At 44.5% G+C, this 19,634-nt stretch overlaps 1 protein-coding gene across 3 annotated transcripts in view; it reads right to left on the bottom strand.

Annotated features, from left to right (window-relative positions):
* Positions 1-947: 947 nt before the first annotated feature.
* The window catches only part of NPHP1 (nephrocystin 1), a 67,191-nt gene continuing 48,504 nt past the window's right edge, over positions 948-19,634 (bottom strand). For 2 of the 3 annotated variants that reach the window (XM_061156038.1, XM_061156040.1), the window contains exons 15-20: positions 18,255-18,331; positions 16,951-17,050; positions 6,712-6,824; positions 4,682-4,755; positions 4,038-4,082; positions 949-1,991 (exon numbers count right to left, since the gene is read on the bottom strand). In XM_061156038.1, the coding sequence (XP_061012021.1) occupies positions 1,719-1,991; positions 4,038-4,082; positions 4,682-4,755; positions 6,712-6,824; positions 16,951-17,050; positions 18,255-18,331 (682 nt within the window). In that variant the 3' untranslated portion in view covers positions 949-1,718. Of the gene's footprint in view, positions 1,992-4,037; positions 4,083-4,681; positions 4,756-6,711; positions 6,825-16,950; positions 17,051-18,254; positions 18,332-19,634 lie in introns of all 3 variants that reach the window. The other variant, XM_061156039.1, reaches the window with a different exon arrangement.

Below are 19,634 nucleotides of genomic sequence, written 5' to 3' on the forward strand. Positions count from 1 at the left end.
TCGGGTTGGATCCCTGGGTGGGGAAGATCCTCTGGAGGAGGAAATGGCAACCCACTCCAGTATTCTTGAGAAAAATCTCCTGAACAGAGGTGCCTGGTGGGTTATAGACCAGAGGGTCACAAAAGAGTCGGGCATGACAGAACTGAGCAAAAGAGAAGGCACGTTCAAATATTAGACTGAAGTGAGTGATCAATAACACAGCTTTCTCAAATAGATTATCCTGATCTCCTCATTTCACAACATAAATTTTATTAGCAAAAATTGCATGTGTGAGCGTGCTTAGTCACTTCTGTTGTGTCCAACTCTTTGCAACCCAATGGACTGCAGCCTTCTAGGCTCCTCTGTCCATGAATTTTTCAAGTAAGAATACTGGAGTGAGTTGCCATGCTCTCCTCCGGGGGATCTTCCCAATCCAGGGATCAAACCCATATCTCCTGCATTGCAGGTGGATTCTTTACCACTGAGCCACTGGGGAATCCCCATTCTGTTTCCTAGACACTTACCAGATATATTATTTGTAAATATCTTCTCCTATTCTGTAGATTATATTTTCACTTTCTTGAATAATCATAAATATTTGAGTTTTGATAAAATCTTGCTTTTATACAAATGTATAGATATAGTCAACTTAAATGTTAGTTGGTGTTACATATAGAAGGGCTTCCCTGCTGGCTCAGTGGTAAAGAATCTGCCTGCCAATGCAGGAGATGCCGGTTCAATCCCTGGGTCAGGAAGATCCCCTGGAGAAGGAAATGGCAACCCACTCCAGTATTCTTGCCTGGGAAATCCCACAGACAGAAGTGCCTGGTGGGTTATAGTCTGTGCGGTCGCAAAAAGTCAGACATGACTTAGTCACTAAATAACAACAAATTACATATAGAATGGATGGACAACAGGTCCTACAACATAACACAAGGAACTATATCCAATATTCTATGATAAACTGTAAGGGGAAAGAATATTAAAAAAGAATGTATATATGTATGTGTCATTGAGTCACTTTGCTCTACAGAAGAAATTAACACAACATTGAAATCAATTATACTTCCACTGAAAAAAAGAAACAGACACAGAGAACAAGCTAGTGTTAGCAGTGGGGAGAGGAAAACGGGGATGGGAAAGATAGGGGATTAAGAGATAGAAGTATGAAGTGTAAAATAAACATAGTACAAGGACATATTGTACGACAAAGGGAATATAGCCAGTATTTTATAACAGCTTTAAATAGAATGCACTTTTTAAAAACTGTCAATCACTCTGCTGTATACCTGAAACTTTCACATTTCACATCAACCACATTGCTGTTGTTCCGCCACTAAGTTGTGTTCGACACTTCATGACCCCACGGACGGCAGCACGCCAGGCTTCCCTGTCCTTCACTGTCTCCCAGAGTTTGCTCAGACTCATGTCCATTCAGTCAGTGATGCTGTCTTAACCATCTCATCCTCAACATACTATACTCAACTACACTCAATTTTAAAAGAAATGTAGCAGTTGTTTTTTGAAAAAAAAAAAAAAAATTCTCTTTCAATTATTACTTATAAAAATTTGCTTTACTGTATGACACATATTCAAATGATCAGATAAACATTTCCTATAGAATGTGGCCTGTACAGAGAAGTGACGGGACCGTGAGTTCTGGTTGGGCCACGTGGTGCAGGGCATCGTGGCGGGTCTATCAGGCTCAGCGGGGAGCTGAGGGTCAAAGGCCACGGCTGTCAGGCTATGTTCTTCCTTCTTTCACCCAAGAAGTCATAGGTCTGCTCGGAAATGTCGAAAGGCTCATGGACCCCCTCCGGCGACAGCAGAACCTGGAGGACGCCCTCATTTTCCTGGTTTTGCTTGAGGAAGTCGGCGATGACCTTCCACCGGGCAGCCTCAGTCTCCTCCTCGGCCCACCTAAACGGGGGCAGGAGCGCGGAGTGCAGCAGGGGGAGCACGCAGTCGTGGTAGACCAGCAGGAACACGGCCGTCAGCAGCTCCCTGTCTCTCTGGAAAAACACCGGCCACAACAGTCACCGTGAGCGGACCCATGCCGTTACTTCTCAAGTGTTACATCTAGGGACTATGTTAACTGGAAGCTGTCGAGGGAGGTGGCGGGATGGAGGTGCCGGGGATTCCTGGCGGGTGATGGGCTCTGAACCAGCTGTTCAGTCAGGACATGGACCCAGCAGGAGTCACCTCGGGGACAAACGAGAGGTTCTCTCTGAGGGTCTGAGAGGGACTCCTTGAACCCAGGGTGCCCACTGAGCTCCACCGAGGGTCTCGCACACTCCATCAAGGAGACTGGGGCACTGGAGTCTAATTCTGGGGCCAGGGGAGGTTCCAGATACACGGAACTAAGAAGACACAGTGTGAAGCCAGCTGGATCACTGAATTAGCCCAAGGCGTCATAGGAGAAGTGTAGCCAGGGCCCTGCCTGAAACCCAGAGAAAGGAGCCCAAGGAGTAAGGGTGTCTTGTCAACCCCTCCTCCCCCAGAGCAGGAGCCGGGTGACATCCCAAGGGCAGGCAGCCCAGCTCCACAGCTCAGGCGGGCATTGCAGGGGTGCAGGAGGTTTGCACTGAGACACGACCCCTCCAGGGGGAGCTGGAGAGGCTGCCTCTACAGGCCCGAGGCCCAGCACCTGTCCACTGCTGAGCAAGAGCAGCATTAAACCTGCCAATTTGGGTCTAACGGAAGCTGAAATAAGGATCCAGTATATACACCTTTTTTTTTCCTTTCAATTTTTAGTGCCTTTCTTTGTTCTCCCATGTTCCTTGAGGATAATGAAAAGTTCAGATTAAAAGTCCAAAAACCGTGGCCCATGGGCCCCATGCAGCCCACCTCCATCTCTTTTTATAGTCTTACAGAACCAGTCCTACTCAGGTGTTTAATACCGCCTGGAGCTGCCTTGCATTACAAAGGCAGAGTGGGGTATTTGAGACAGAGAGCATGTGGCCTGCAAAGCCAAAAATATTTACTCTCTGGCCCTTTACCAAAAAACTTTGTCAGTCTTGGACTAGAGCAGTCAAGCCACTGCACATTGATTGCTGCGAGCTCAGTCTGGTAACGACACGCTCTGGGCCACGGACGCACAGTCATGCGTGCTTTCAAAGTAAGGTGCAGCTTATGCCAATTTTCCTCTTACTTCTCTGTACCCGATATGGACTTTGAGAGCCAGGGAATTTTTTTTTTTGATGAGAGAAATTTGATAGGCAGCTGGAATAATTTGGCTTAGAAACTTCCCCTCAATTCAATAAAACTCAGTGGTCTGACTCTCTTGGTAAATGTCACATTGCACTTGAAAATACGTGGGTTATTTTCAAAGATTTTTGATATTGATTTCTAACATAATTCCACAGTTAGAAACATAAAAGAACAGACTCTGTATGGTTTCAACACCTTTAGACCATCAAATTTTTGTACTTGTTTTATGCCTCTGGATATGTTCCAGCATCTCCTATGGTCTATGGGAAGCTGAATAGAATTTGTAGCCTACTGTTGTGTGAAAATTGTATATATCTTAATTATGTTGAATTGGTTCATGGTGTTTTTCAGGTCCATTATATCCTTCTACTTTCCTGCATATTCATTCTATTCATTTTTGAGAGCTTGATATTGAAACACCAACTAAAAAATCTTAGTTTATCTACTTAAAAAAACAACTGTAATATACAGTGGAATTGTATGTAACTTTGGTCTATATTTCCAACTTTCCTGTAAATGTGTTATCATACTTTCATAATTTAAAAAATAAAAAAGAAACAGAAAAAAAAAATCTCCCCAAGGAACATGGGAGAAGATAAAGACACTAAAAATTGAAAGGAAAAAAAAAGTGTGTCTGAAATGACTAACTTGATCAAGTGTTTTTTTAAATGCTTAGAATTGATCACCCATAGCCTTCTTTGAAGGTGTCTTTGGAACCATAATAACAAGGTTGAACTGTCAATAGGGATTATGAGAATGGCCACTTCAGCTAAAGAAGACGTGCGGTTAGGACGTGCAGCGAACACTGAGCCCAGAGCTGTGAAGTCTGGGGTGGACCGTCACGTTACCTTCTCTGATCTTTTTAATGTACTCTCTTTCTCAGCCCAGGAACTCTAAAAAGCAAACAGAAACACTAGATTAATCTGAGTATTCCCAAGTCTTTGCCACATCTCTGCAACTTCACTCTGTAAGTCAACTTACAGGCAGGGTTAAAAACGACATACAGAACCGGCTCACGTGAGCAGTGGATCTCTAGTTAGGCATCAAGTCCTAAGGACCCAAACCAGATGGAGTAGGCGGAATGTATCAGCAAGCGATTCTTCACAAGCTACAAGTAGGAACTAATTTAACAGGTTTGCCTGGTGGCTCAGACAGTAAAGAGCCCGCCTGCAATGCAGGAGACCGGGGTTCCATCCCTGGGTCAGGAAGATCCCCTGGAGAAGGGAATGGCTTCCCACCCCAGTATTCAGGCTTGGAGAATTCCACGGACAGAGGAGCCTGGAGGGCTACAGTCCATGGGGTCGCAAAGAGTTGGACATGGCTGAGTGACTAACACTTTCACTTTCAAGTAAATATTTCTAATCTGTGCACAAAGTTTCAGAAAAGCTTCTTTAAAGAAATAAAACACCCAGAGTTCAATTAGCCCCACAAAAGCATGAACTGAAGACCTTCTGGGACCCAGCAGGCCTCCATCATGACACATACTACCCACCCTGAGTGCATCCATTATGTCTGACTCCTCCAAGAGCTTGGGGAAGGTGGCCAGCACTGGATTACTAATTAAATCTGAAATACAAAAGAACAGGAAGGATTTTATATAAGCTTCATCCAATGTAATTTATGGTAATAGACATACAAATATTCATTCAGATTGAAATTACTGTGCCACATGATTTGTTGATTACATACTCTACCCACTTCAACCTCTTGGAGGGCTGGAAGCTGTCCCCCCCAATCCCCACCTGTCTCCACATCCACAACCCAGGGGTTCCAAAACGAGTCTGGTATCAAGTAGAGCTTTCAGGATGGGAGCAAGGTGGCTCTGAACAGAGTCAGACTGGAAAATCCTGATTTTCTTTCTGTGTTTTTTTCCCTACCTCCCTTTCCTCCTCATGACTGAAGTGTGGTGTGGTAAGAGGAATCTTCCAATTACAAGGCACCCATGCTCTCAGAAGGCTGAGCGGGAACCAGCAGGCACCCAGGGAAAGGAGGCGGAGGGCGGGCGGGTGCGGCCTGACTCCAGCTCCCCGTTGCTCGGGAGGACCTCGATGGTGGTGGGGACACTGAAAGGCGCAGGAGACGGCCATGTGCCTACATACTGTGCAGGAGAACACTGATATCTCACAATCAACAAGGGGGCGTGCAAAGACACACACCAGGAAGGACACCCCACAAGTGGCAAGGGCAGTGACTTCCACAATCTTGTGTTCTCAGTTGAGAAAAATCCTTCCTCTAGGTCTTACTAGGTTTATTCAGATGCTCAGATCCAAATAAAGTCAACAATTTTGAGTAGCCTTCTTACCTATTAAAAAAACCTAATAAGCCTTATCCTCTTTAAGGTGTCATGTCATTCATGAAGTTTTTCTAGAGTCACTGAAACCAATTCAAAGGCATGTGATGACCGAAAGGCTTAAACTGTGCTTCCTTTAGAGTTATAATTATTCCTTGAGGAATGCTGGTGCTTCTCTGAGTTCCATTTCTACTTGCCTACCCAGGTAGTGCGTCTCCGGGAGAGAACTAGTGTCTAACCACGAACTCCGCCTGTCCACGAGTGCTAAGCCATCCTGGGGTTCTCTCTCCTTACTCCATTCTGGCCACACTGCCTGCTTTCAATTCCTCCAGTGCACTCAGCACTTTCTTGCCTTGGGTCTTCAGACACGCTGGTCCTTCTAGCCAGAAGGGATCCAAGCCCACCCATCTCCCCTGTAAGTCTCACTCCTGTCTCAGGTCTTGTCTTACATATTCCTTGCTTGGAAAAGCCTTCCTTCATCCCACACATTAATTCAGGTCTTCCTAGTGTATGCCCTTATTGTGTATTTCCCTTCAGAACATTTAAGGTTAAAAAGGATTATTCACATAACTTTGTGTTTGAAGTTTGTGGCTCCACCAGGATAAGGATACACGCCCTGGTGTGTAGTACCCACTCAATCAAGAATATCCAATAAAATGAAACTTTTTTAGACGGAATTCTTACAACATATGCCAATCTCTGGCCAACTTCAATCATGTGTGACAACTCACTGATTTTTTTAAAGTTACTTTTTAACATTTTACTGGGGAAAAGTTTCAAGCTGACAAAAAAGTTGCAATATAGAACCCATGAATACCTCTCACTTGGTCTCACCAATTTTACTGATGTTTAAACTTCTTGCATTAAAACCAGTTATCTGGGGGTAATTTGTTCTCTTCCCAAAAAGAGGATATGTATACCAAACACCCAGTAAAAACATTATTAAAGACACTAAGGGAAAAATATGATTATATATGAAATTTGGGTCTCAAGTCTCCAGAATCTAAGATGTGAAAAGTGAATATGGTAAAGAACAGAACACATACTGAACTCATAGGATGCACGCTGAGCACAAGACTTTGCAAGTGAAGTCACTGATGGTCACTGATGCTCTTCTCAATATTTTATTCCAACTGTCGCCTTCAGAAGCAGAAGATACAGGCTGGCAGAGGTTACATTTACTCAAAGCATGGGGCACTGTGACAAGTGAGGAAACTAGAAAGATGTCTCACCTGCACTGCTCAGGCTCATCCTGTCTTTCAGGAGAACATCTCCAAGAATCTGGCGATAAAATATCAACAAATGGACGCAGCACATGCTTCCAATTAATGTTTCTGGTAGTAGACTATTAAAGAAGAAAGAATACATTGTTTAACATATTCATTAAGCAATCCCCTATGATCCAACCTATGGTGCTGAAGCTGAAGCTCCAATACTTTGGCCACCTGACGCAAAGAACCGACTCACTGGAAAAGACCCTGATGTTGGGAAAGATTGAAGGCAGGAGGAGAAGGGGAAGACAGAGGATGAGATGGTTGGATGGCATCACCAGCTCGACGGACGTGAGTTTGAGTAAGCTCTCGGAGTTGGTGACAGACAGGGAAGCCTGGTGTGCTGCAGTCCATGGGGTCGCAAAGAGTCGGACACGACTGAGCGACTGAACGTGACTGAACCGAGCTGGTGGTGGTTTTTATTTTATTTTATTATTATTATTTTTGGTGGTGCTTTTTAAATGTATACTCATCAGTCTAATGAAGAGTTCTGAGTTTTGCTTAATTATTGAAAAGAATGTTAAGAAAAATTTCCTTAATGTTAAGTCTAAGTTAATGTTATATAAGTTAACTATAACATGTTGGCCATGTTAAACTTCAAAAAACTTTTATTTTTATGTGTATACTTTCAAGTCACAACTCTGAGTTACAATTTCTGTTCCACGTTTGCATACACATCCATGTCAAATGTCAAATAGAAAATAAAAGTCATCAATTAGAAAGAACGGGACTAGTCAGCTGCAAGTTTTAACAAAGCCGTGTTGCCACCCCCACCCGCTGTGATGAATGCAGAGGAAACACGAGTTCAAGCTTTTCACCGTGCTGGGTGGGACACAGGAGGGTGTGACAGATCAGACTGAATTCCGACTTTGCTACTTCCAAGCTATGTGCTTTGGAGTTAATTTTATCCTTGAGTTTTGGTTTCTTCATTTGTAGAACACAGATAGTCATACCTGCATTTCAGGTTATTAAAAAGATTAAAATGAGGTAAATGTGGAAAGCTTAAGGGAATGCCTGGTACATAGTAAGTGTTCGAGAACAAAAAAATTTCAATATTGAAGGTAAGTTGATATCAGTTTAAAATAGACCATAAGAACTTTAGGATGTTGTATGTAATTCTTATGGTAACCAGAAAGAAAAAAATCTATACACAAAAGGTAATGAAAAGGGAATCAAAATGGATCATTGTGAAAATGTCAATTAAAACCAAAAGATGCCAGTAAGGGGGGAAATGAGGGACAAAAAAAAAAAAAAACAAACCTAAGATGTACAGAAAATGGATAACAAAATACAATTGAGTCCTTCCACATTAGCAATTACTTTAAATGTAAGTGGATTAAACTCCTCAGTCCAAAGACAGAGATTGGCAGAATAGATTTTTTTAAAAACAGGATCCAACTGTATTCTATCTTCAAGAGATCCACTTTAGATGTAAGGACATTCATAGGTTGAAAATAAAAGGATAGTTAATATTCCATACAAATAGTTAACAAAGAGAGAAGATATACTGCTCAGATATACTGATATCAGACAGGAGACTTTAAGGCCAAAAGGCTGTTACAAGAGACAATGAAAGATGTTCTACAATGATAAGAGGGCCAATTCATTAAGAAAACATAACAACTATAAACATATACAATAAACATCAGAGTTGCTAGAAATATGAAGTGCACACTGACAGAAGCAAAGAGAGAAACAGGTCTGCGATCACAGGAGGAGACCTCAGTACTCCCCCTCCAGCAAGGGACAGAACGACCAGCATGCAGGCATGCCATGTTGCTTCAGTTGTGTCTGACTCTGTGCGGCCTTATGGACTGCAGCCCGCCAGGCTTCTCATGCCTGGAGGACAACCAGACAGATCAGGAAGGAAACAGAACCTGAACTACACTGTAGACCAACTGTAACTGACAGACGTATACAGAACACTGCCCAGTAGCAGAATATACATTTTTCTCAAGTGATCAAGGAACATTCTCCAAGATAGCCATATGCTGGACACAAAATAAGTCCTAACAATTTAAAAGACAACTTATATAAAGTATGCTTTCTTTTTTCCCCCCAAAGTATCTTTTCTGATCGCAATGGAATGAAGCTAGAAACCAACAGCAGAAGAAAAACTGGAAAATTCACAGCTATGTGGATATTAAATCTGAAGCCGGGGGCTTCTCTGGTGGTCCAGTGATGGAGAGTCTGTCTTGCAATGTAGGGAATGTGGGTTCAATCCCTGGTCGGGGAACTAAGACCCCACATGCTGAGGAGCAACTAATGCCCGCGTGCCACAGCTGGAGGGCCCACAGAGACCCCAGATGACAAGAAGATGCTTCACGCTACAGCCAAGACATGACACAGCCAGAGAGACAGTCTACAGACCAGACACCAGGTGCACACAGCACTCAGCGGGGACTGAGCCCTGGGGCTGCCCTGAGCAGACACTCAAGAAAACATCCTGAGTCACCCCAAACACACATTTTCTAAGTGTCATGTTTAGAAGCACATGAACTCTGTCGCTAAGCATGAAGAATGACCATAGAAGAAATCTCAAAAGCCTGGCAAACAATGTACTCTTATCAAAGGGGAAGATGTCTTTGAGCTAAGAAAAACCACCTCACCTTACAAAGGAGATCTTAGTTTCAGAAATTAACCCTTTATTCTAACTTCTAGGATGAGGATTTTAGAAGGGAAAGTTAATCACACAGGTAACATACAGGCTTCCAGCCAGTTGGAAGAGAACAGAATGAATGTGACCTCCACAGGGAGTTTCACATAATTTAGATAAGTAACCTTGATCACTCCATAACCCTTGCACTTCTAGAAATGTCAAAAACGCAAGATAGATTCTCTTACCACACTTAAATTCACACACCACATTTGGTACACAGTCAGAAGTCATCTTTTTCCAACCCTGATAAAATTCTGATCTTGTGTATACCTGACCTAGACGTCAAGGACTGGCTGCGAGGAACACGGAAGCTGCCCTGATGCCACCACATGCCTTCCTGTTTTCACGCTGTGATTCCCAAGGCTTGTCCTGCCTCCCACCCTCTGCTCTGTGGCTCATGTGGGCAGTGTTTCAGGGGCATGCCCAAACTCGTCGCATGCTGAAAAACAGCCATTAATTCTGCGAGGGGAAGGGGTGGAACCTTCCTTCCATCCTCCCCTCCCCTTCTCTCCCAGAGCAGCCTGCTCCATCTGGCAGGCACTGCGGCCAGCCTGTGGGAGAGGTCTTCAGCGCCCACTGTGTGGGTACTCCTTTCCTTCTGGCACCTCACCATAACACAAAGCAATGCTGCTGGCTCTTTATCAGAGTTTCCTTTAGGGAAATTCTTTGATTTTCCCAAACCCAAGAGGCCAGAAAGTTCTAAGCTGAAGAAGTAAAGATATATCTTTCTGACCTCACAGAGAGACCAGCAGAAGTACAATAAACATGATAACAGGCCCCAGGCAAGTAACTTCCTGGTGCTTCCCTGGGGGCTCAGATGGTAAAGAATCTGCCTGCAAGGCAGGAGACCTGGGTTCAGTCCCTGGGTCAGGAAGATCTGCTGGAGAAGGGAATGGCAACCCACTCCAGTATTCTTGCCTGGAGAATTCCATGGACAGAGGAGGCTGGCGGGCTACAGTCCATGGGGTTGCAAATAGTTGGACACGACTGAGCAACTAACACACAAGTAACACTGCTACTTCCTTTATTTTTAGCAACAATACAATGGAAGTAAAAGAGAAAAAAAGATGAGATACATCAGAAAGGCAAAGGAAAATAAATTTATAGCAAATTTATACCCAGACATATAGCCTACTCGCACAGACCAGGGTTTCTCAGGATTCAGAGCCCATGCACTGGGAGCCTGGGTCTAAATCTAGGGCTTTCCCTCATCAGGAGTTTAAAAACATGTCTTTGGTTTAGGATTTGATATGTACACATGGCTATGTTTAAAATGGATAACCAACAAGGACTTACTGTAAAAAAAAAAAATAACAATTAAAAAATAATTTAAAAAACAAAAAGTCATAAAGCAGAGAGAGAAAAAGCATGTATTTGGTCAAATCATATCAAGTTACATCCCATCATCAAAAAACAGCTCCAAAATCAGAAAACCAAGTCTTGGTGAAAGGTAAGGATCTATTTGCTCCCTGTTTTGTCTCAGCTGAGGGTGCACACAATCACAGTTGTCTCTGTAAAAGGAGATCCAGGCACAGGATTCTGGGGCCGCTTCTCTGGTCAAGAAAATGAGTCCAGGGCTTCTCCGGTGGCTCAGTGGGGGAGAATCCGCCTGCCAGTGCCAGTGACGTGGGTTCCGGGAGGATCCCACGTGCAGTGGGGCAACTAAGCCTGTACACCACTTCTGAGCCTGTGTCATAGAGCCCAGGAACCACAGCTGTTGAGCCCACGCCCCAGAGCCCTTGCTCTGCAACAAGAAAAGCCACAGCAATCAGAAGCCCACGCAATGCAACTAGAGAGTAGCCCCCACTTGCTGCAACTAGAGAAGAGAAAGCCCGTGTGCAGCAACGAAGAGCCAGGGCAGCCAAAAATAAATACATAAAAAGAAGGCGAGTCCACATTGATTCACCCGCTCCTGACAGCCTAGGAGACACACAGGGAACACTGCTGGCTTGTGAGAGGGCAGGATGAAGCTGGCCAGCAAGGATACGGGGAAACTGGGCACTGATAGATTATAACTGGGCTTCCTTCCCTTGGCTCTACCTACATTGGTATATGACCCTTGGTGTAACAAAAAAGAGTCCCTGTCCTTTCTTTTCAGGCAGAGAGATTTGGCTAAACAAAGATGATGGTGGTTTTTTTTTTTGTAGCATGTGGGTCTAGTTCCCTGACCAAAGATCAAACCTGTGCCTCCTGCAGTGGAAGTGTAGTGTCTTAACCACTGGACTGCCAGGGAAGTCTCAAAAGATGAAGTTCTTAAGCACCAGGGAGTGGGGACAGGGGTGGGCAGACTTTTGGAGCAGAGAAGGAGGAAGGCTATTGGTAGAATTGTGTGTGTGTGTGCCCAGTCATGTTCGACTCTTTGCAAACCCAGGGACTCCGTCAGGCTCCTCTTTTCGTGGTTTTCCAGGCAAGAATACTGGAGCAGGTTGCCATGCCCTCCTCCAGGGTATCTTCCCGACCCAGGGATAGAATCCAAATCTCCTGCATCTCCTGCATGGCAGGCGGATTCTTTACCGCTGAGCCACTGGGGAAGCCCCATTGGTAGCATTAATGCCTTCTTTTTCCACCCACTATGAGAGGCAGGTCAGGGAAAGGAGATTGAGCAGGGTTAACCCCACCTCAAGGCCCACCTCCAGGACACACCTGCACCCAGCCTCTTACCTGGAACCCACAGCACAGCCCTTGCACCATAGCCCATGGCTCTGCAGCAGGGCCCGGGCCTCTGGCTTCTCCCTGCCCACAGCCTGTCTCTGGGACAGCCCCCCTGAGGCCACAGTCCTACTGCAGGTCCCAAGGCCCACAGTGGACACTAACAGGAGTGCACATTTCTGGATTCTGCAAGTCAGTCAGTTGGTCAGTTCAGTCGCTCAGTCATGTCTGACGCTTTATGATCCCATGGACTGCAGCACGCCAGGCCTCCCTGTCCATCACCAACTCCCGGAGTTTACCCAAACCCATGTCCATCGAGTCAGTGATGACACCCAATCAACTCATCCTCCGTTGTTCCCTTCTCCTCCTGCCCTCAATCTTTCCCAGCATCAGGGTCTTTTCAAATGAATCAGCTCTTCACATCAGGTGGCCAAAGTATTGGAGTTTCAGCTTCAACATCAGTCTTGTCAATGAATATTCAGGACTGATTTCCTTTAGGATAGACTGGTTGGATTTCCTTGCAGTCCAAGGGACTCTCAAGAGTCTTCTCCAACACCGTAGTTCAAAAGTATCAATTCTTCGGCGCTCAGCTTCCTTTATAATCCAACTCTCATTTCCATACATGACTACTGGAAAAACCATAGCCTTGACTAGACGGACCTTTGTTGGCAAAGTAATGTCTCTGCTTTTTAATATGCTACCTAGGTTGGTCATAACTCTTCTTCCAAGGAGTAAGTGTCTTTTAATTTCATGTCTGCAATCACCATCTGCAGTGATTTTGGAGCCCAAAAAAGTAAAGTCAGCCACTGTTTCCATTGTTTCTCCATCTATTTGCCATGAAGTGAAGGGACCGCATGCCATGATCTGAATGTTGAGCTTTAAGTCAACTTTTTCACTCTCCTCTTTCACTTTCATCAAGAGGCTTTTTAGTTCTTTGCTTTCTGCCATAAAGGTGGTGTCATCTGCATTTCTGAGGTTACTGATATTTCTCCCAGCAATCTTTTGATTCCAGCTTGAGCTTCATCCAGCCCAGCGTTTCTCATAAGTTAAATAAGCAGGGTGACAATATACAGCCTTGACATACTCCTTTTCCTATTTGGAACCAGTCTGTTGCTCCATGTCCAGTTCTAACCGTTGCTTCCTGACCTGCATACAGGTTTCTCAAGAGGCAGGTCAAGTGGTCTGGTGAATATTCCCACCTCTATCAGAATTTTCCACAGTTTGTTGTGATCCACACAATCAAAGGCTTTGGCATAGTCAATAAAGCAGAAATAGATGTTTTTCTGGAATTCTCTTGCTTTTCTGATGATCCAGGGGATGTTGGCAATTTGATCTCTGGTTCCTCTGCCTTTTCTTTAAAACCAGCTTGAACATCTGGAAGTTCACGGTTCACATATTGCTGAAGCCTGGCTTGGAGGATTTTGAGCATTACTTTACTGGAGTGTGAGACGAGTGCAACTGTGCGCTAGTTTGAGCATTCTTTGGCATTGCCTTTCTTTGGGATTGGAATGAAAACTGGCCTTTTCCAGTCCTGTGGCCACTGCTGAGTTTTCCAAATGTGCTGGCATATTGAGTGCAACACTTTTACAGCATCATCTTTCAGGATGTGAAATAGCTCAACTGGAATTCCATCACCCCACTAGCTCTGTTCGTAGGGATGCTTCCTAAGTAAGGCCCACTTGACTTCACACTCCAGGATGTCTGGCTCCAGGTGAGTGATCTCACCATCGTGTTTATCTGGGCATGAAGATCCTTTTTGTACAGTTCTGTGTATTCTTGCCACCTCTTCTTAATATCTTCTGCTTCTGTTAGGTCCATATCATTTCTGTCCTTTATTGAGCTCCTCTTTGCATGAAGTGCTCCCTTGGTATCTCTGATCCCTTGGTATCCCTTGGATCCTCAAAGTGGAGCCCAATTTCATGATGGCCCTCAGGGCTCTCCCTGGGCTCTGGGAGGAGAGTCGCGTGCACACAGAGATGAGATGAGGGAGGCCAGGGACCACAGGCGGCAGGGCAGAGCTTTTACAGTGGCAGGAAGAGCTCTACCCTGAAATCACTTCACAAACATTTTCCGGGTGCCTACTATGTACAACAAGGGCCTCTATTCCTGAGGTCGGGGCTGAGGGCTGAGGGAGAACCCAGGACACAGAAGAACATTTACAGCTTTGGGAGAATGGGCCCGTCGATCTGACCACTGCTCACCCAGTCAGATTGATCTCTAGATTGTAAAACATATCTCCAAGCCAGTATGTGAAGCCAAAAGAAACACTATTAAAAGCTGTACTTGAAAGATATGCTTGGAAGTGCTTTAGACTTTGGAAAGCTTATCAACCAGAGAAGCAGCAGGTGATTGAAGAAGTAGGAAGAATGAGGCCGAACAGGAACAGCTTTCCTTTTACAAAGACCACTCCTGTGCTGCTGCTTCTTTTTTTATCTTGAAAAATAAAAATTGTCCAAGAAAAGACTGGCTCAAAAAGGGGGAGTTTATAGGCTCTGTGGACATCCGGGGTGGCGGGCAGGGCAGCGGGGAGCCAAGAGTGAATACTACCCATGAGTACACAATTAATGGTTGTTGAAAGATTGAACTGTTAACACTATCATTATGAAACACATTTCAGTACTAGTGATAAGTCAAGGGATACTTAAACTGGGAGTGTGATCTCAAGCGAGGAAAGCAGCCGCTCACGAGTGCTCCAAGTCTCCCCGACCCCTGAGCGCCCGGCAGCAGTCAGCAGGTCACGGGGGTGCTGCCCGGCTGCCCCTTCTCCGTTCTCGAGCCACGCCCTTCCACCCACCCTCCTATGCTGCATGTTCTCCACAGCCCCACATCGTCCAATGGCGCCTCCTCCAAAACTCCAAGGCCTGATCTGAACTTCTCTGATCTTACCAGCTACACAGCACATCCTCATCTGAGCAAACTATATGATAGCACTGCCATCTGCTATTATGTTTACATTTATCTACACATAGGATATTTACATTTATTTACTCACATGACAATACTGGGGCTTCCTGGCGGCTCACACATTAAAGCAACGCAGGAGACCCGGGCTTGATTCCTGGGTCGGGAAGACCCCCTGGAGCAGGAGAGGGCAACCCACTCCAGCATTCTTGCCTGGGAAATCCCATGGACAGAGGAGCCTGGTGGGCTATACAGTTCACAGGGTCACAAAGAGCTGGACATGACTGACCCACTGAGTACACATATGATAATAATACTAATAATTATTGTGATACTTATTGTGTATTACTGTGAGGCATGTACCATAAATACTAGGCAAATGCTTTATATATTTTCATTTCCTTAAACCTCATTAAAGCTTGAGGGGCTTGATATTATTATGACGTCCATTTTAAAAACATAGACCTTGAGACCCTGAGAAAGATGGTAAATGGCCTGTCCAAGAGATTACTGAGTTGGAAATGGCTAGACCTGGGATGCTACCAGTGTAAAAGCTCCCTAAAGAATATGCAAACTAGAACCACCATGAGACACCACTAATCACTTATTAAAATGGGCAAAACAGAAAAAAATCGATCATACCAAATGCTGTCAAGAATATTGGAGTAACAGGAACTGTCATATGTTGCTGGAGAGAGTATACAACAGCCTGGTCATATTGGAAAGCAGTTTGGCAATTTCTTATAAAGTTAAGCAAAGGCCAGATGATCCAGTAATCTCATAAGAAAGGAAGACATAAGTCCACACACACAAACAACTCTTATGCAAATATTTAGAGTAGCTTTATTCATGATTGCCCAAACCTAGAAATAACCCAAATGTCTCTGAACTGGTGAATAAACAAACACATTGTGTATATCCACCAAATGGAATACCAGTTAGAACAAAAAGGAGCAAACCACTAACACATGGGGCTTCCCAGGTGGCTCCGTGGTAAAGAATCCTCCTGTCAGTGAAGGAGACGTAGGAGACTCGGGTTCGATCCCTAGGTCGGGAAGATCCCCTGGAGAAGGCAATGGCCACCCACTCCAGTATTCTTGCCTGGGAAATCCCACGGACAGCGGAGCCTGGTGGGCTACAGTCCATGGGGTCGAAAAAGAGCCGGACACGACTTAGGCAACTGAGCACGCATGCAGGCACACCCTGACACACGCAGCTGCGTGGACACATCTCAGTTGTGTTACGCTAGATGAAGGAAGCCAGACTCAAAAGGCTATGCATTGTGTGATTCCATTTGTAGACCATTCTGGAAAAGGTAAAACTGGGAAAAGAAAACCGATCAACTGTTGCCTGAGAGCACAGCCCGAGATTTGATTACAAAGGGGCATGAGATCACTCTTTAGAGTGACAGAAATATTCTTTATCTTGACTGTGTGGTGGCTACATGACTGTATACACTTGTCAAAACTCAAAGAACTTAAAGTAAAAGGGGTAAATTTTACTTGCGTGTAAATTATACCTCAATAAACCTGACATTTAAAAAAGTTCTCCAGGGAATTTCCTGGCAATCCAGTGGTTAGGACTCTGAGCTCTCACTGCTGAGGTCATGAGTTCAATCCCTGGTCTGGGAACTAAGATCCCACAAGCCATGTGGTGTGGCCAAAAAAAAAAAATTCATGATGATTTTTTTTAAAAAGTTCCCCAAAGCTCCCTAAGAGAAGGATCATGGATGATAAGCCCTGCTTAGTCAAAAGCTTCTATACTACTTTTGACCACATCTATAATTTGTACTAACTGGCAAACTGAAGAGTAAGTTAATCTGAAATGTGTTATTATTCCATTTCCCTACTGATCCCTGGCTGAAGAATCAGTGAGGAAAAAATCAAAACACTAACAACGGTGCGTGAGCAGGAAGAGCAGCTGGAAGCAGAGAAGGTCCATAAACGCCGAACGAGCCCAAGCTCACCAGACAGGTAACCGCGGGCACTGACCTCAGCGTGCTCCTTGATCTTCTGTTCAAAGATCTCAGTTTCACTAGAAGTTGAGGCTGCCTCCTCATTGTCATCAACTGATGGAAAACACTACCATGTCCTTTTAAAAGAGAAAAAATAAGTATCAAAACTTAGTGCTTAGGCAGTGAATGTGATAAAACAGTATTTTACATAAAATTTTATAATAAAAATGAGACAAAGTCTTTTCAGCACCAGGAGTGCTGAACTGAATGAAAGGCAGCAGCTGCCCGTACACCCTAAATGAACCGATGAAGTACGATATGCCCTAAAGACCTTCAGAGGTCTCACCTGACGGCTCAGCTGGTAAAGAATCTGCCTGCAATGCAGGAAGCCCCAGTTCAATTCCTGGGTCAGGAAGATCCCCTGAAGAAGAGATAGGCTACCCATTCCAGTATTCTTGGGCTTCCCTTGTGGCTCAGCTGGTAAAGAATCTGCCTGCAATGCAGGGTTTGATCCCTGGGTTGGAAAGATCCCCTGGAGAAGGGAACGGCTACCCTCTCCAGTATCCTGGCCTGGAGAATTCCATGGACTGTTGCAAAGAGTGGGAAATGACTGAGTGACTTTCACTTTCATTCTCAAAGACCCTCAGAAGGTTCCCAACTGGCCCACCCCTGGAGCTGCCACTACAGCAGATTCTTAGACAACATCACTGCTGCTGGATTACAGAGGAAAGGGGAGTTTAAAAAGCATCTCTGACTTCAAGTGGAACCAACTGTATCTCAGACCCCAGGACCTTCCTGTTCCAACATGGTGGGGCTGGCGTTGCTGCGTGTCCTAAATCATGAATCAAGGAGAGGGCTGTCTGAGGCGCCAGAGGGGAGTTTCAGATCTGTCAGGCTCCGAGGTCCGAGAGGCAAGCATCATAAATATCTGCCTGACTCTCCATGTTCCCAGTATCTAGCATAGTGCCTGGTCAGTGGACACATCAAAAGATGCTCAGTGTTTCTAGAGGGCAGCCTGGCATGTATCCCAGTGACCAAGCAGGAGGAAATCACTGAATTGGCCTGTCTGTCAGTTCTGAGGCCCTGTGCTCAATGAAAACGAGCCAATACAGAGTCCTTACGCTTCCTAGTTTCCTATGTTAAAGTCTCATATGTGCCCCCAAGGAAATATTCACTTAGATGAAAATGATTAAGATTTTAATATCAAATGACATACTTTTAAAAATGTGAATTCACGTGAAAAGTGTTAGGCTTTTTAGACTATAGCTGCCTTCTTTGATGCGTCTTCTGCTTGTTTAATCTTTAAGGAAAGGGAAGAAAGCAACAGAAAGAAAGTGGTACCTCTTCTGGATACTGAAGGGTCCACTTCCACACCTTTTTCATACGGGGTGCCGCCATTCAAGAAGAGCTTGTAAGTCCTACCAAAGAAAAGGACACAGTGCACGTGTGACGCTGTGCAATAGCGGGGTCGGCAGTGGAACGCTGTCTTAGCACAAGCACGTTCACAGGCATTTTATTTATGTCTCACTCACTGGTAAATGAGAACGAAAGTTGTTATCCATCCCCAGGGTTACCCTCTCAGTAAACTGAGTCTCCTTCTTAACTATGAACTATAGAAAATACATTTTCCACGTTAAAGTGAGAAGATTAACTGATGTCATCTTGAGACTTTAATGACTTGTGCCATTTAAATGTCTTTTTCAAAAGTTTTGAATCATCATTGGAAATAAAGCTATTATGAATTTATACTACTTTTAAAATGAAAAAGTAACATGTAGATTGTTGTAAAAACTTCAAATGACATAGAAATGATCAATAAAAACCCGAAAACTCCCTCCCTGCCCCTTCCCCCCTGGTTCGGTAAGCCCCGTGTCCTATCTTTTTCTGTAGAAATTATTTTGAAAGAAATTCATACACACAGTAAATCTCAAACTGACACACATTTCCTTTTAAAGTTGCCTCTTTAACCCTGTGGCGCTGCCGCCCCAATCCTGCTCCCCAGAGACAACCTCGAGGAACAGTTTACACAGGCACATGAGCACAGTCCTCCGTGAAAAGAAGGGGCGTCAGCACGCACGTGATTCTGCAACTTGCTGGTTTCATCTAATAACACACATTGGAGATGTTTCTGTATCAATACACAGGCCTCCATCCCATTTTAAAAAATAGCTTAAGACTTTAAAAGAGATTGGATAGACACACTTTTCCCTCCCAGTAAGCACAACTAAAAACCCTGAACATTATTAAAAACAGAAAAACAAAAGCCACAAGAAGTCTGGCTTCTACATCTACAGGCAGCACTGGGATGAGGGGCTAGGGGTGATAAGTGCCCCGCCCCCCACCAGAGTGCCGGTCTGTGGCAAGGTCACACCCACCCCTGTGGTGTCAGCAGAGGACGAAGCAGGCAGCATTATCTGAATCAAACCTTTGGGATAGGAACTATTATAATCCCATTTTAAAGATGGGGAAATTGAGGCTTGGAGACATTAAAGAACCTCTTGACAGTTACACAGAGTCCAGGCTATGGCCCTGAAGTCTATCATTCCAAATCTAGGGTCTCCATCATCATCCTACTGACTGCCCATCTGCATCCCTTCTGTGAGTTTCTTGTTTATATTCTAGACTCAGATTTGTGTGTGTGCACCCATTTTCAAATTTGGATTGTCTTCTTCTTAGTCTTTGAGAGCTCTTTTTATATTAAAGATAACAATCTTGTGACTG

Source organism: Dama dama, chromosome 11 (assembly GCF_033118175.1).
Source record: "Dama dama isolate Ldn47 chromosome 11, ASM3311817v1, whole genome shotgun sequence".
Classification (NCBI taxonomy): Eukaryota; Metazoa; Chordata; class Mammalia; order Artiodactyla; family Cervidae; genus Dama; species Dama dama.